The 18,361-nt window shown below is 36.5% G+C and overlaps 1 protein-coding gene across 4 annotated transcripts in view; it reads right to left on the bottom strand.

Annotated features, from left to right (window-relative positions):
• The window catches only part of ZNF407 (zinc finger protein 407), a 458,743-nt gene that overhangs the window by 409,000 nt on the left and 31,382 nt on the right, over nt 1-18,361 (bottom strand). For 3 of the 4 annotated variants that reach the window (XR_012427389.1, XM_005586435.5, XM_065533616.2), the window contains exons 2-3: nt 12,153-16,892; nt 6,752-6,866 (exon numbers count right to left, since the gene is read on the bottom strand). Coding sequence is in view for 3 of the 4 variants with exons in the window: in XM_005586435.5 (XP_005586492.3) it covers nt 6,752-6,866; nt 12,153-16,839 (4,802 nt within the window). In the remaining variant the exon portion in view is untranslated. Of the gene's footprint in view, nt 1-6,751; nt 6,867-12,152; nt 16,897-18,361 lie in introns of those variants that run through there. The other variant, XM_074023023.1, reaches the window with a different exon arrangement.

The following is an 18,361-nucleotide window of genomic DNA, read 5'->3' on the forward strand; positions in this document are numbered from 1 at the left end:
ACTCAGCCTTGCTCCTTCTCCTAGAGTGGCTTCCGCAACACAGACAGCCCGGGCCCCAACTTCTCACCACACCCACAAAAAACAAAAAGAAAGAAAAAAGAAAACACAAGAATCTGCCAAATGAGAAATAATAAATAATAAATCAGTGGCTATGCTTCCCTTCTATCTACATTTCTCATACCCCCTTCTCATCCAGTTCTTGCACAAAACAAACAGCAAAAGCACCCACAAAGTAAAGGACTGTAAGAAACAGAACAGGGAGAGGAAGGTTAACAAGAAAAAAATTTACGGAACAGGCAAAGGAACCAAGAGAACAGCTACCCTCCTATATTCTACTGTGGGGATCAGGAAGGTTAAAGAATCTTGAGACTCTACGAGAAGATTTTTTTTTTTTAGAGACAGGGTCTCGCTCTGCTGCCCAGGCTGGAATGCAGAGCACCATCATAGCTCACTGTAGCCTCAAACTCCTGGGCTCAGAAGAGCTTCCCTCTGCAGCCCCTCAAATAGCTGGAACTACAGACATGCACCACCAGCCCAGCTAATTATTTTTATTTTTTGTAAAGACAGGGTCTCCCTATGTTGCTCAGGCTGATCTCAAATTCCTGGGCTCAAGCGATCCTCCCACCTCAGCCTCCCTAAGTGCTGGGATTACAGGCATGAGTCACCATACCCAGCCATTACAATAGCATTTTAAAATCACAAGGAAGCCACTTTAAAACAAAAATAAAGAAGCAACGAGTTAAGTCACTAGAACATGATTGTTTCACTGGAAAAGACTTTAGACACAGAAGCCAATGTTTTCAACTACTATACCAAGAAATGATAATGTTCAGCTTATTTCTATTTTGTAATAGGCTGATCATACTTATTGGCCATGGAATAGATCTATGATGCTACCCTTCTGTGGCAAAAATTTTTAAAACCACTACCACAGAAAAAGAAACCGGGATATAATAGAGACAAGAGCTGTCCTTCCCCTGTGAGGAGGAGCTGGGAGCTGCCTCAGTTTCCACTCTACTGTCCTAACACCCCAGCACTCTCCTGGCTTCACCAAACAGTTTACTGGAAAATACATGAGGATGATCTCTGACAAAACAAGTTTTATATGTGAATATTATAACCAAGATCACTCTTAGGCTTTCCCATAATAAAGTCGTTTGTATAGTTTTAAAAATTATAAATGTTCATTCACGATGTAAAAGGTATCTCAAGGATTCTAACATCAGAGGAATACATAAATAATGTTAATTTTTTATTCCTAACTGAGGAAGACAGACAGCAATCATTACACAGCATTTTTAAAATTTCAAGCTAAAGACAAAAATATTCAACAAAAAATATTAAAATATTATATGGATAAAATATATAATGTACCATTTATAATGGGAGAGCATTTTAACGTTAATTTAAACATTTTTTACAAAACTGAGAGATGTTGCACTTTATACTGTTACAAGCATAATTCATGCCACATTATAGAATAAACATTTCCTATCTATATCTCTTTAACCAAAACAACCAGCTAAACCAAATACTTACTTTATTTGGATATATCTGTAGATATGATGGGTGTAACTAATTGTTCAGCTAAAAATGCAATTCCATGGTGCTTTTAATGATTTAGGTATACACAGCTTTAGTTCTCACAGCAGACTAAAAATAGTGATTTTAATTTATTCCTGCTGCCTACAATTACCCACAACCATGTATTTTTAAATATTTCCAGCCTATAAAAATTACTAATTTTTGCCACTTGTGTTTATCTGCATTTAGACTTTGATTTGGATAAATTAAGCTCTCAAGTGTTCCTTGCTTTATGAAACTCTGCATGTTGTACACTTCAACACAAATAAATGACTTGTACCATTAGAGGTTTAAATAATGTAATGTATTTCATGCTCAGCCTGAAGCTGGATTCCAATGAAGTTGCTAATGCACGTAATGATTAAGTGTAACTCAAATACTAACTGTGTTGTTGAAAACATGACAGGCAATAATTTGGTCTATTATATTCTGCCATTTAATTGCCTAGTACAGACATTCTCTGACACGTTATGAAGCAATGATTTACAATTATTCAAGCTGCAAAGGTCAGAAAGTGACATTATAATCATCTACATAGAGATCCCTTCTAATGCACAAAACCTAGGTAATGCCACACACACACACACACACACACACACACACACACACAAAGAGTTTTACTGCATTAGTAACTTTCTATTTAAGGGTTCTCAAATCAACTAGGAATAAACAGTTCATAAGCACATTAATATACAATTTTAAAATGTCTGGAATCTTTTCATGAACCCAGATGTGACAGATTTAGAAAATGCCCTTATTCTCTCCTGATGAGGTAAATTGATTTCAACTATTTAACTCCATACACAAGAATTAAGACAAGACTTAGGGAAATCAATCAGTAAACAATGCAACTCCTAAATCATGCACCCTAGGGTCTGCGCTTCTCAATAATGGCATATCAAATTTGGTTATCATTTCTTAGGTTTATTGAAATCACAGGCCAATTATTAGTTTTCTACAACTCTTTAAAAAAAAAAAAACCTAATACTGCAAAACAAAAACAATAACCCTAGTTGATCAATTATATCCCTCTCATCTTAATGGGATGATATAATCTTTATACTTTTTAGACACCTTTTGCTATTACACAAATATGTTCAGTTTGTAACCGTCAAGTAAATGCAATAAATTATCAACACATGAATGAGTGGGAGAAAATAAAATTATCTTAAACAACACTTATAAGTGGGAAATACAAAACAGAGAAGGTGTTGGGGAGAGAGAGACAATATCAGAATACGAAAGTAAAGCAATGTGCAAGCAATTTTTTAAAAAAATGTAAATTTGGGGAAAAGCAGAAAATAAAAGCGGATGGTAGGAGAAAGTAGGTAAATTACATTTACTACATGCTAGTGAAAACAGCCTAGAGAGAAAAAAATAAATACAAACCAAAGTTACGTCAAGACAAAAAAAAACAGGTATTACAAAAAGCGGAGAAATAAAAGAAATACTTACAAGGAAGAAACAGTGGTCTACAAGGAAGAAACAGTGGTCTACCATTCTAGTCGAATAATTTAAGTACATCACTAAAAACATTTTGAATATTAAGTTTCCCATCAGTAAAATGGGGATAATAAGCATAAGGTAAACAAACCACAAAGCTATAGAAATCAACAAGTGAGATAAAAGTTAATCAAGGCTATTTATTAAACCACAATACACTGCATAAACACTATTCAGAGTACTAGGTATACTATTTTATATGTACATGGGGAATAAAATAAACTTAAAAGAATTTCAACTTAAAAGAATTTAACAAGACGTGATGCCTAAAATAACTTTTAGAAGTCATTGAGATTTTTAAGTTTTTGACTACTGAAAGAAATAAAGGTAAAGATCACGGAAGTAATAAAAATACACATTTGGCCTATTTTCTAAACACAAAATTATTAAATAAAAGCATTAAATATAAAAAATAGGTATAGTTTCTATTATTTCTTACTTTCTCTCCCACTAAGCCCTATGTCAGAGTCCTAACAGATTTTCATGTTAACTATCCATCAAGTGCCTAAATATAAACATACCTTTATTCTATGAAATTCCTCTCTCGATCACATTTGGATATTTTTAACAAGTAAGAAACTCTACTTTTCAAAAAGAAAAATGCTCCCCCAAAAGTGAAAGTAAAATAAATGGCTCTTAACGTGAAGTTATCCATAACGTGTACTTAAAACATGAAGTACAAAGCAATACATTTTTGAAATGTTTACCATGACATGAGCAGATAAAACCTTGAGTAAACAAAACTTAAATTCTGAATTCTTAATCCTAACGACCTAATAGGAATTAGGCATCTAATACATTCAGCTTCCTCTGTCAAACTAACTTAAACCCAAGATATACAGTAGTTAAGATCTGCCAATGGGGCAGGGCAAGAGAGGGTAATGGTATCTTAAAATTGATGCTGAAGATTCAAAAAAAATCAGTCTAGGTTCAGACAACTTATACAAAAGTTTAAAAGGTAGTTTTTGTCAAGGGTGTTGCTAATGCACAACCCTAAAACTACGTGTTAGTGAAAAGCACAAAACATGCAGTTGATGAGCATCCAAAATCATCTAATATAAAGAGCTGAAAAAGAGGTCAATTACAAATAATCTGAGACATTAATATTGAGTTCCATACTGTTTGTTGTTTCCATTAATTTCACCATAAAATATGAGTTTTCTTCTTCAAGAAAACCAAGAGGTTACTAAGAAAAAGAGTACACTATTCTGAGTAATAATTTCACTTTAAAAATGTGACTGCCCATTTTTTTTAAATTACTAATCAAGTCTATTTGAGAAATAACTCCTTAAAACTCAAATAATGACGAGATCACTAAGAAAATTCTAAAAGGCAGAGACTAAGATATTAACTACTAAGGAAAAGAAAACATAATGCAAGACCTTCTGTTTGTGACAAAATTATAGAGTTAATGTTCCTGAAAGATCACTTCACCTTTTAAAGCGTGATTTTGTAAAAGGTAAAATTTATAGCAATTAAAGCTAATGAAGAAATGCAGCATGAGCTGCTTATGTTCAGGAACTAATAGGTCCACTGAGCATTTCTAAGATTATTTAGCCATCAATGATAATGAATTGGTTTTGTCAGTGAAGTTAATGTACAAATCCTCTCCAGTGCCAGTCATCTGATAACCAATCCTTGCACTTTTTCATGTTTTTCACTTTACTTTTTAACCTATACACTCTGCCCTATCCCTTTGAAACACATGAAATATGGAACAACCTATGATACTTTTTCTGCAACATTGAAGGGTACCTAATTCACTACCATTCTGTTCCAACTACATAGATCAATAAGTATTCTTCAGTTTACTGCAATTCTTCAGAACTTTCAGTGTCACTGTTAAAATTATTGCTACCTAACTTTTAAATCAAATTTCATTGTAAAAAAATAAAGAGAACTATTATTTCCTCATCTGATGAAATTCAATGGCTGTCATAATTCGAAGAAATACAATTCTGGACTCTAGAATGGTTGTTCTACATACGCACACATACACATAGCTCGCTCTCTCTGAAGGCAGTATAAAACTCAATATATGTATAATCATTTACAATTCTGTATCTCCAGGATCAAATATATGAACTACTCATACAATATTTCAGTTGTATGTGGCAAGCAGTTAGCGAGCAGGGTGTGCACTGTTCAAATTATACAACTAATGCCAATCAATTATGTATTCTTTTTGATACCAGATACATTAGAAACTGTTCTGTGAAAAGCTTTCTTCTTCTCTTTCCAGGGTCTTAGTAACCTTAATTAAAAAATGAATGGAATTAGATCTCTATTGACAGAGTATGCAAAAATTGTTTACTTATTTCTCAGAAATGAGAGAAAAACTGCTTACTGCCACCTAATAGCAAATTTTCACTGGAGTCAGGGCCTTCTTCCTTCCTATAACTCATATGGTAAAAACAATAAGTGAGATATCTTTTAAACTTCCAAGACCTACAGCAATTAAAATGAACCATTTGACACTTGACCCTTGCAGCTAAAATCAGTAGTAACAAAACTCATTCTCCCACTGATCTTCAGGGGGCTTTAGGGCAAAGGGTCATCTTCATTTACTTTAGCTGCAAGTCACTGAACCATCAATTCTGCCAATGAATATATCACAGACCATGGTTCATAAAACTGCTTGCAAAGGTATTTGTAAAACTGTCCTAAGGGTCAAAATACACAACTGCATCCTGGGATGAAGTGTACTGTCCAACAAATAACAGAACTTGTTCTTGACATAAAACGACCTTCTACTAAAAAAATAAAGCTAATAGAATACGCGCACATTGCATAATGTAAGTGAGCCTGTGTTATTTTGTGAATTAGCCATAAGAACTGCAAGTTTCTCAGGTTTCACATGAAGAATTTTTATATGATGCACTTATTAATTTCTCTAGCATAACAGCATTAAAATATACTTTTAATCAGAAGTAGGGTATTAAAATCCACCTCTGAATGTCCTATGTTATACCATATATGATCTAGCATTTTAAAACCTTTTAAACATTTCTGCTAAATTAATTAGTTTTGCATTAAGGCACCTTAGCACTGTCTATTAAATGCAACACATTTGAAAGACAAACATTGTACATGATTCTTCAGAGAAAGAACCATTAACTAAAAAAGGAAATAACTTTTGAAATAAAGTTACACAAAAATGCATAACAACCGTTTTTCTTCAGCACCATCCCTGTAATAATCAGTAACCAGTCATCTGAAATTAAATCTTTTGTTGTTTTCCTTATAGAATATGTCCAATGGATCCAAAGAGCTACTAATGTGATAAAAATTAAAGCAGTACAGCAAAAGAAAAAAAAAATACATATACATTCCTAAAGCTATATTATGTATTTTTTTATGTCTTTAAATGGAATTTATAGTTCTCTCTGGCAATGTGAATGAACATCCTATAATTTAGTCAATTTACAGATTACAGGTTCAAATTGACCTTGTAGCCCATAAAATTGCTCATCTTCAGTACAGGATTAGAAGTGGGAGAAGAATGTCATAACTGTATTTAAGGAATTTACCATAACAATGGAAAGGAGGGTACGCATGCATAATTTTAGCCACTCTCACTCCTGTGGGTTTTGAATTCCGAAACAATGGCTATCCTGCACATGCTTCCTGGTTCACACAGCAGAGATGGCTTCAGTTTACTCACCCACAGACATGACACTTGTATTCCCTCATCCCAAGGTGCCTTTTCACATGGTTTCTGGCATCTCCAAGCTGAGCTGTTGCAAAATGGCATATCTTGCACTTGAATGGTTTTGATCCTAAGTAAATTTAACATAAAATATGATTTGATTTTGAATAATACATCACTAATAGCTTAGAAAAGAGGACTAAATCTTAAATCATACCTTTAACCTAATTAAGAATTTCTGTACCCAAAATGGAATATTTGCATTCATTTATAACTTGAATAGACCGGATTCCATAATTATTTTACTCTGAAGACTTTGTTTCAGTGAGTCTTCCTAACTTCCACTAGCAATCCTAAGATTCAAACTCAAAAGTGAGACTGCTGAGCTGTACTAAGTAGATGAGATGAGCTACATAATTTTAAATATTTTTCTTACAATTCACAAAAATACATCTTAAAGTCACTCAACACTTCAAAGGGAACATTTCTAAAACATAAATGCACACAGGGCAGCTGATATTTTAAAAAGCATATTTATCATCAAATACATTTCTCTGTGGTCACCTCCTTGTTTCCTCATATATCTCCGGCTTTGAGTTTACTCACATTAAAACAATGGTATATTTCAGGTTTTTTCCTGACATTTATCCCAAATTATTATCTATATTTTTAATAACACAGTTTATAAATATACAGTAGATAAAATTTTATGCTTTTATGGTCATTTTTATAGTCAAAAATCAATGATGATTAAACAAACTGGAAGAACTGACATTTTGGTTATTAATTTCAAGGACAAATATTTCAACACAAAACGCATACAAAATTTGTTAAATCATTTCATAAAGAATAAGATTAAACTATACTCAAAAATGAGAAAATAAGATTATTTCAAAGTCTACACACTTAGTGTCAGTAATAGATAAGACTGAAACTGAAACATATTAACAGACGATCATTATCCACATTAATGAGAAACATCTCTTTTAAGATATAAAGTATATACACCATTTCCAAACTTTCTAACCACTACATCTTCAAATAAATCAAAATTGTAAAAACCAATTTAAAATCAGTACAGTATGTTTCCAGACTTTTCATATCATATTTAGTACTTATATGGTGAAATACTCCCTCTACTATAGTTAGATAGAACATGAAATATGTGAACTTTAATAAATATACAAAAAGAGCTCAAATTTTAAAAATTGTAATAAATCATATTTGATCAATGAACCCTTTGTGCAGTGTCCTTGGGAAAAAAAAAATCCTCCAAGAATACTTTGTTGAAATTGAAGCACTCAGTAAAAAATTTTAGAGTCTTAAATTTCAATTTAATTCCCAAAAGCTGACAAAAAAAGTGAAGCATTTAATTTTCATCTTCCAACAGAAATAAAAAAGTCAACAGTACTAAGCACCGGCAGACAAGGTTGAATATTTCACAGTTCAATGACAATGAAGCCAGATCTCTTAATATTTCCATTTCTGCTGCTAGAAGTAGATGTAAAATATATTTAGCACCTGAATGGTTATATCTAGTCAGGTTTATATGTTTAAATGTCAAAAGCAGGTTGAGACTGCAGCTTACAGTAATCACGTTCTATCAGTCACATTAGAAACTACAGTTTATTTAAATGATTCTGAGACAACTAAACCTATCACTGCTTTCAACCTTTCACTAAGACATAGAATTCCTTTGTAAAGTGTGTGAAGAACCAATTTACCAATACTTTGAATTTAAATGCTCTAAAGATAACAGGGTCATTAGGACATTATTAAGTAACAATAATATTAGGACTCGAAACAAAGAAGACCAACCTCTCCCAATATTTGTGCTACAATGTTGGTGAATGGATGTAAAAGGCCTCATGGGTTGGAGTTTTCGTTCCGCTCACACAGCACAGCCATGTGACTAGCTCCTCCTCCTGCGGCACAGATGCCACAGAGAAACGGACAAGGGGTCTCTGGTGCGTTCAGTTTACTGTGCACGGCTCCTGTGTGGAAAACTCTAGTTTCTGCAGGTCGGTGATCACAGCACAGCGCGCTGACAACACATAAATGAGTGACTGTGTTGACAGCTTCACCCAGAATCATGGAGGCCTTGACCATTCTTCACATCTTACATTCAGAGTAGACTGTGTTAATATCTCCTTTCTGTGCCATAAAAATTCAAATGCTAGCAGAGGTAGCACTTCTCCGCATTAACAAAAAAAAAGCAGAGGGGCCCTTTTTTCCTAACTAATAACATTTCCGTTTTTAAGTTTGCTATGCACCTTCCAAAACGAATGCAGGCATAGCATTTATAAGACAAAATTGTAAAATTGCAGATCTCTAAATATTTCTCTCACGTACATTTTGATTATTAAAAACAGTATTATTCGCAATAGTTCCATTCCTTGGAACAGCACTATTCGCAGTAGGTTTTTTGGTTTTCATTTGGTCCATAAGCTTTTTTCAAAGGGAAAAACTAAAGAGGCTCTCTGTCTTTCCGGTACCTTGTTACTTTACTGAAAGAATTTCAAAGACTTTAAAATCCAGGTCTTCACTCAGGCCTACAGGGGCTCCCCAACCATCAGTCATTACTAATTACTATGCATACATAGATGTGCCATTAGCATTAAGGAGAAAATACCAAATGAAAGCCTTTAGATCTTCAAGGAATGAAGGAAGTTGTATATTACCGATCATCTAACGACTACAGCCATCATTCTACAATCCTCCCTAAACATTCAGACGCTTCATTCATTCATTCAACTGCTCATTCATTTATTCACTCATCAAGATATACCAAGAACCAACTAATGTGGGACACAGATGAAGCAGTGAACAATGTTAAGTATTTGAGGTCACTGTGCTTAAAGTCTACAAATTAACTCTCCTACTGAGCTGTCTGTCCTTTGTCACACATTGAGCTACAAACACTACCAGCCCTAACTTCAGAATTTCTTAGTGAAGTCACACTCTCCCTATCTTCCTGAAACATTTTGAGATGGCATCAGTGACCAGAGCACTCTCAACATAAAATGAATGGCTTCAGACAATCTGGTAGCTTAACAGTAGCCCATGTTACATGAAATAAAAGCTTTAACAGACCAATGCAGGAGAAACAAAAAGGAAGTTTTTTAGTCCTGCTAGTGTAATGTGAAAGGAAGACTGCCCTTTCCGGTCACGTTGGTTGCTTCACAGAAGCAAGCACACGGGGAGACTGGAGGATGCTTTTTCCTACCATGCTTGATAACCAAAACTCATTGATTTCTCATAGGGCTGCTTTTATCCTGCTAAGGATGGGAAGAAAAGGTTATATAAAACATAAAGTAAATCACAAAATATGAAAACAGGGATTGGAAGAGTAAGCTCTTTTCCAGTTAACCATTAATAACAGTCTCTGCATTACTATTTTATGGACATAAGCAAAGTATGTGAAAAGCAATTCATTTTAAGATGCTCCAAGAAAAAAAAACCCTGAATTAAAACCTGGAGACCAACTTCCCCAAAAAATGACTTGCAAAATTGAAATGGCAGACTTGTACTGTGTCCTCAGGAACAGGGCTCTTGGTGGTGTTTCAAAGCACAATAAAAATGTACTTTCTGATAAGACCAACACAAGATGTTTAAAAAAAAAAAAAAAAAAACTATGCTAACTTTTACTAAATGTTACAATCAATGATGTAACTTATATAAGTAGGGTTACTTTGTCACATATTGATAGTTACCTCACTTTCACATCCACATTAACTTGATTTTAAATGCAATTAATACATATAGTCAAGGAAGACTAATGGACTACATTCTGCACTTAACCTGGTGGACATTTTCAAATGGCACAAGTGACCAGTGCAAACCTATTTTGCATTGTAAACGACTAAATAAATCTTAATGGATTAAGAATGATCAGCTATCAACACACAAGGGAAATTAAGTGCTGAAATGCCTACATTGATTATTTTAAATTATTAGCCTTACTCTGTTCTTGAATTTGTATGCTTTTAGTGAGCTTTAACACATTTACAAGACTTATTGACTATAATTACAAGAGAATTCAAGTAATGGACACATCAATTATAAGCAACATGTCTTGACCAGACAGTTGCATAAAGAATTCTAAAAAGAGCTCCATTAGCATCTTCCTCTTAGTTTTATTCAGTTTCATCTGCCTTAAGAGGGCATATTAAGAAAGTACATATTTTCTGCGCATGTGAACAAGTCTTATTCCTAAAACTGTATCATTTCAGAAAGTTGCGACAAGGCACTGAGAGAGATACTAACAGTGCAAACAAATAAGCATTTGGACCTATTCCCCAAAAATGGCTGCAGTGCATGGGAATATTTGGGGTCAAAAGTACAATGTTTGTATTTATTTAGATTAATCTTACGCAGGTTGCCCCATTACTTCCGTTAATGAAAAACTTTTATCTATCTTTAATCACCCTAAACTGGTAATAATGCTTCATACGCTTTTGTCTTCTTCCTTGTAACCATGCACTAAGTTTCAAAAACTGTATGAATTTAAAGTATAGCTTTAATAATAAGCCATTATTTAAAAGTACAGTAAAATAAACCTTACAGTTTTAATGAAAATATGTTCATTGAAATGTGAATTTATTATTCAAATCCACTCATAAATTCAACCATGAAGACAGAACTTGTCTAAGCAGAGCACAATGATTTAGAAAAGCTGTCTGTTTAAAATAAAGAATGTATGGCAGGTTTATAGAAACAGTGCAGTGAAGTTTTACATAAATTTAGAACAGTAGCTTATGCATTTTCCACCAAAAAAATGTTTTTTAAAAAACTTTCCACCTAAAATTAAACATTAAAATGGAACACTAACTGCGACAGAGCACAGAGACTAAATCAGGGGCTCCCTCCAGGAACAGCAGATCCCCAGCACATGCTAACTTTGGAAAGTGGTGGCTCATTTCGACCCACAAAGGTAGAATCTTGTTACCTGGAAGTTATACTTTTGGATATAAAGTATCTATTGATGAATATTTTTACATCCCTAACATTGTAAGAAAATTTGATTACTCCATTCCTTAAAAGTCACTTAACATGTCTTCTGAAATTACAAGGTGCCACTTAATATAGACTGTGGAAAACCAAATAATTAGGACTCAGAAACAACTGAAAAGCCGCAACAGACAGCAGTTTTTAAAAGGCATCAGAGGGACTAGGCTTTTTGACAAAATTAAAAGAAACTTGTCAACTAACCTGCCTTTGAAATCACTAGGGCTTAATTACCCTTAAAAATGTTAAGTGTCAACAATGACTTATTACAGACAAGCAGAGCAGCACACAGCCGGGAAACGTGAACCGGGTGGAAAGCCAATGAGCAGCCACAGGTAGGGCTGCAGTATCTGGATGGGACAAATGGCCCAGCGTCCTCACTGGCTCGGCTTGCTGCAGAGCTACATACCTGTGTGAGTGCGAATGTGTGCCAGGAAGGCCATCGAGTTGCTGCTTCGACACATCTTCCCACAATACTTGCAGACGTTTCCCTGGTTTTCCTCCCTCTCGCGGTTGATTTGCTCAGTGTCTTCCACTATATACTTATTCACCTCCCGTAGCAATTCCTCATGCTGTCCTTTAATATGTAGAAATAAATTCTGTTCAGAATCAAAGGGCTCTGTGCACTTGACACATTTAAAGGTGGCCCCTCCCTCTGGAAGCTCTTCCACACTGGCCTGCTCATTTCTCATGTGGCCGGCACTAGCCAGATGCTGGTGAAGGTTGCTTTCGGTATAGAATGACTTTCCACAGAGTAAACAATGGAAGTGCTTCTCTTTTGTAGGATGCTTCATGGCTATGTGAACGTTCAGTCCACTCAGTCCATCTGCTAAGAAGCCACAATCATCACAGCGAATTCGTGTAGACTCACCAAGGGAACTGCCTTCAGATTTCTTCTTTTTCACACCTTGAGCACAGTCTTTCAAGGGCAGTTCACTAATTCTCACTCCGGTTGCTATCAAGCCCTCTTCAGACTGGTCTATCAACTCACCATCTTCAGGGTTCTTTATTCTTATTATGGAGGAGTCAAACCGGCCAAAACTGTACATGGCCTGCCCTTTATCATCAATACTAATGATAGTCTCATAGACATCATTACTTTCAACTGTGCTATCAGAAGCTGGGCCATCCTCCTCCAAAATAATTTCTGTTTCATCTTGTGAATTCATCAGAATGTCCTTATTCTCCAGAGTGGGATCTTCTTGGACATCTTTCAAGTCTTCCAAACCATGACCACGTGTAACTTTGTTCTGACCCCCGCTCTCCAGATTTCCCTGTTCTCTGGTTATTCTTGTCACAACAAGCGCAGGGCTTTCAGCCGAGCGCTCCCCATCGAGCGGTGCAGGGCACAGGTGTCTGTGGGGGACAACACCTCCACCGTCTCCTGCGCTTCCTCCTTCACCCTCACAATGGACACGCAGCTCACCTGTATCATTTGATACCTCGTGGTTTTTCTTTGCTACCTCACAATTTAAAGCAGAGCTTCCTGAATTTTCATTTTGAAATCTGCTTGGGGAGCCATAGTTTGAGGAAATAGTAAGGGACATCATCTCCTCAGGTTTCCTAACTGTATCCTTGACAGGAGCCTGTTGGAAAGTCTCACAAAAGGAACGGTCTTCATTGAAATTAGATTCTTCTTCAGTCTCAACTTCTACAGAGTCAGCAGCACAGAGCACTTTAGACATATCTAAATTAGTATTCTCATTTAAAATAGAGCAATCTGCAGCATTTCTAGATTTAAGAGTATCAGATGGTTGATCTGAAATTATCTGAAATTCCTCAGAATTTTGTTGATGCTCTTCTTCAGGCATAATGATGTTTTTGGACATGTCTGCAGAACCTGCTTCTACATTAGCAGAGTTGAGATAAGACTGCCTTTTCATTTTGTGTTTCTCTGTTGCTGCATGCCTGGTCATCTCGCGACGAGTCACCGCGTAGTAATCGCATGCCATGCAGTAAAACTCAAACTCTTTTGTATGTTTCCGTTTTACATGCAGCTCTAGAGAAGCCGAGGAGTGAGCACTAAACTCACAGTGCACACACTTATTCTCACCTGTGCCTGTAACATCTCTCTGGGAGTACACATCCCCCTGCTGGGCGAAGTCCTCTGGCTCTAAAGATATTTGCTCCTTTTTATCAAGAAGATGGCTGTTAACTTCTCCATCTAGAGAATGAAATACATTTTCAACTTCGGCTTCAACTGAGTTTCCATGATCTGGCTTTTGTAAAACAGAGGTGGGTGATTCAGCGGGTTTGTTAACATGTTCATCTGACATGGTCACTGCTGAGCCAGCATTCTTCTTACCGGCTTCAAGGCTACCCCCTTCAGGGCCAACAATGACATCTGAACTGTGTTTTCCACTTGCTTCTGTTTCTACCCGTCCTTTATGTTTCTTGGTGGCACAATGACGTTCCATATCTCCCTTAGTTACAGTGTAATACTTACACACTTTGCATAAATAACTATACTGGTGACTGTGTTTTCGTCTAATGTGAACAGTCAAGTTTGTAATACTAGAGGCCAAAAGACCACAGTGTGAACACGTCCGTGAGATGTTACCTTTAGGTCTCCCTCTCTTTGGAGTAGTGGTCGAAGCTAATTCATCATCTTTGGTGCTACCACCAGACTGTGACAGCTCCTTAGGCGCCAGCATGCCCTTCTCAAGATAAGAATGCTCTTGTAATTGCACACCTACATGGCCTTCAATCCTTCCATTTCCAGAAACATTAAACTCTTCTTTTTTATCATTTGCACCTATACATACCCTTTCAATACATTCTTCAAAGCTTAAGCCAATGTTATTTTTCTTAGCATTTTCAAGATGCTTGCTTCTTTTAATGTGTTTCTCCATTCCTTCTTTGCTCAATGAATAAAGATTACAAGCTTTACAAAGAAAATGATAGTCCTGACCATGCCGAAGCTTTATATGTCTCGTGAGAACAGTAGAAGATCTTGTCTTATAAAAACACTTCTTACACTGAAACTGAGGCTTACTGGAATGCCTCACTTCATTACCATGGCTTACCCTGGACTTCACAGGTTCTTCCTGAGATGCTTTTCCTGAGTCATCCATAGACTCTTTTGAGTTTTCTGATTCTAAAGTACTTAAAGGTAAAGTCTGTAAAACCAAATCACTGTTAGATGATTGCAAAGTCTTTGGTTGAACCAATGAACTAAGATGCTTCTCGGTGGCTTTGTGTTCTTCCACGTCTTTTTCAGACAAAAAGAACAGGTTACAAGGGGTGCAAAGAAAATGCATATTGTGCTTTTCCTTCATGTGGTCTCTAAGATTTATTTCATCCAAGGATATAAATGAACAACACTGACAACTCAGGACAGAAGCAGTCTGCTGATGCTGGTTACTGTGCAAATGTTCATCTAAGTCCCTTCTTGACATACTAGAAAAGTCACAAGTATGGCAGTAAAACTTCATCTCTCTGGCATGGCACCTTTTCACATGGATTTCCAAATCTGTCCTATTTGTAGCTACTTGCCCACAGTCCGTACAAGCACACAACGTCTGAGAGTCAGAAGCCGGCTTCACTGTTGGGGAGTCCAGCCCGGAGTCTGGAGGACGGGCGCTCCCCCGGCCCTGCTCCGCCTCCTGGGTTTCTGAGGTAGTCACACACAGTCTCTGTACGCTGCTGCTCGCTTCCAGGTGTTTCAGCACTGACTCTGCATCGTGTGTTTTCATCTGTGTTCTCAAGTGTTTCATATACATCCGCTGAGTTTCACTTGTGCCTCTTTTAATTCCCAAAAGATTAAACCTTTTCTTTGCCTGGCCCTTCAAGGTGAAAGTGCTGCTTCGTCGACGAAAGCTATTACCCAACACGAGAATATTTCGCTCGGGTCTTGGCCTCGAGGTTACACTGATACTGTGTGCTGCTGCCTGCAGGGTATTTTTCGTAGATTCCAATTTCTCTAAGAGACCCTCTGAGGTTACTAAGGTGTCTAGCTTTTTACTCTGGTTTTCAGGATTCTGAGCTACACCAAGGGAAGTAACATTTTCTTCAACAATCTCTACTTCCTGTGACGAAGTATTTCTGGAAGGCATCATTTCAACAAGAAGCTCAGTGCTACTACCACTTTGTTTAGAAATACTTCCTCTGAAATCTCTAAATTTGCTTCCCACATTTCGTAATCCTTTTGATTCACTATTCTTTGCTATTGGTTTAGAAGTTCTTGGTTTTGAGTGAACATTTTTTGTTGCCACTGTACATGATTTTTTAGGAAAAGGTTGTTTTGTTAAGATCTGTACAAATCCTCCACGAGCAGCCAGATTCTGACGACGGAGATGTGTTTTGCCAAGATAATGTGCATTCAACAGGTTTTCTTCTGCACACTGAAAACCACAGAGATCGCAAGAAAAGACCTTCTGTGTCCCATGTGCTTGTTTGATATGCATATGTAGCGCTGAGCTGCTCTCTGCTTTGTGGCTGCAGTGACAACAGGTATGTTCCTTAGACTGCTGCACGTGAGACTCAGCATGTTTTTCCAAGTCAGAGCAAGAAGAAAACAAATGCCCACAGATGCTGCACTTGAGAACTGGATCTACACTCCCAGTGGTACAACTAACACTAATTTCTTTCAGGGGGAAAGGCGATTCTCTTTCCAGATCAAGGGAAACCATTTCCTGAGCAGATGTTTTCTCAGTGTCTATTTTCAGAGAAACAACATCAATAGTGCTAAAATTGCGAGAAGGGGAAAGGGCATTTGGGAGACACGTGCCTCCAACTGTGCCATCGCTCAGAAAGGTCTCCTTCCCTGTTTCATCTAATGCAATACCCTCTTCTGTGACTGAGCTCTCAGAAGTTTCTAATCGACAAACACCTTGCTTTCCAGATTTAAGGGGCTCTGCCTCATCTAATCTCCTACGTTTGGAAGCATGTTTATTTATGTCTTCTATAACAACACTATCAAAGTTCGATGATTCTGAAAAACCTCTTTTGCCCATAGAATTCTCAGGGAAACTTGCTGTCACATCAGACACAGGCCCACCATCTTCATTATGGGATGAAAGCTTTGTCAAGTCTTGTGCTTCTTTGTCTATCTTTCCATCCTCGTCATTTTCAGGTTTATTCTCACTATCCATCATTAATAAAGTGCTGACGATGCTTCTATCCAAGGAGGCTCGCTGGCACTCATAACCTGTGAAGTAAACAAACATGGTATTAAGTTTTGAATATAAAGACACACGTATTAGTCCAAAACTAGATGAAAAAGTATCATGAAGCTAGCCCCAGTGAAACGCCCTTTATACTGAGATGCATTTGATTACATCTCTAACGTCTTTTATTAAAAAGTATGAAGTAGGATTTTAGGAACACCACGTCAACCTATTGTTGACTCCGGAAGAAATACTATGATATCTTTGGTAGAAAAAGTGATTTCTCAACAAGCTTGCAGAAAAACTCCCATATTTCAATTCTCTGTACCAGTATATTTCAATTTACTATCCTTTCAAAAAAAAAAAAAAAGAGAGAGAGAAGCTCTCCTTTCAAAATACATCTCAGTGAGCTCCTACTCTGTAAAATATATTAAAACGAAACTGCTGTGACGGAAGTCTAGAAGTAAGGCCTTCCCTCCTTAACCTCTAACAGAAGCCCAAGTCCTATATAAAAGAAACATAATTTTAAAACAACTGTTTCGGCCGGGCTCCGTGGCTCATGCCTGTAATCCCAGCACTTTGGGAGGCCAAGGCGGGCGGATCACGAGGTCAGGAGATGGAGACCATTCTGGCTAACATGGTGAAACCCCGTCGCTACTAAAAATACAAAAAAATTTAGCCGGGCATGGTGGCGGGCACCTGTAGTCCCAGCTACTCGGGAGGCTGAGGCAGGAGAATGGCGTGAACTCGGGAGGTGGAGCTTGCAGTGAGCTGAGATCATGCCACTGCACTCCAGCTTGGGCAACAAAGCGAGGCTCTGTCTCAAAAAAAAATAAATAAATAAAACCAGTTTCATCCTTTTCTCCTAAAGCAAAGAGCTTTACCATGATTTTTCTAAATATGTTCCAATGGACAACACGTATAATCTCATTACATATCACCATTCATGCTCAAGCTCTTTTACCAATGAAAAGCCACTTCTAGTCCAGCTGTCAATCATTAATTTCCTCATCTAACAGTCATTTTATATTGTCTGAAGGTTAATGGCAAAGGGAAATGTCAGTGGTAGAGTACAATTAATGGAGTAAATTTTGAGGAAAAAAAGAATTTTATTGAATAAAATGCCTTGAAATCAATAATATTGATTTTATTTTTCATTATGCTATTTAATTCAATTAAAACATATCATTTTCCATTTACTTTACACCATGATTGGAATTTTCAGCCAAATGCCATGTTAATAAAAAGGCATCAACGTATTATAGTCTCAAGGCTAATGATAACTATTTTAAACTATTTTAGCTATTTTTTCCATAACATTGACAAATTAAATGAAGCCTATTGCTTTGACTCAGCTAAAATTAGGTAACAAAAATATACTTATAATGTAGGACACTGAAAGCATGAACAACAAGAGAAAAAAAACAAGTAAATTGAACTTCATCAAAATTAAAAACTTCAAAAGACACTATGCTTCAAAGGCCACTATCAAGAAAGTGAAAACAGAGCC

Source organism: Macaca fascicularis, chromosome 18 (assembly GCF_037993035.2).
Source record: "Macaca fascicularis isolate 582-1 chromosome 18, T2T-MFA8v1.1".
Classification (NCBI taxonomy): domain Eukaryota; kingdom Metazoa; phylum Chordata; class Mammalia; order Primates; family Cercopithecidae; genus Macaca; species Macaca fascicularis.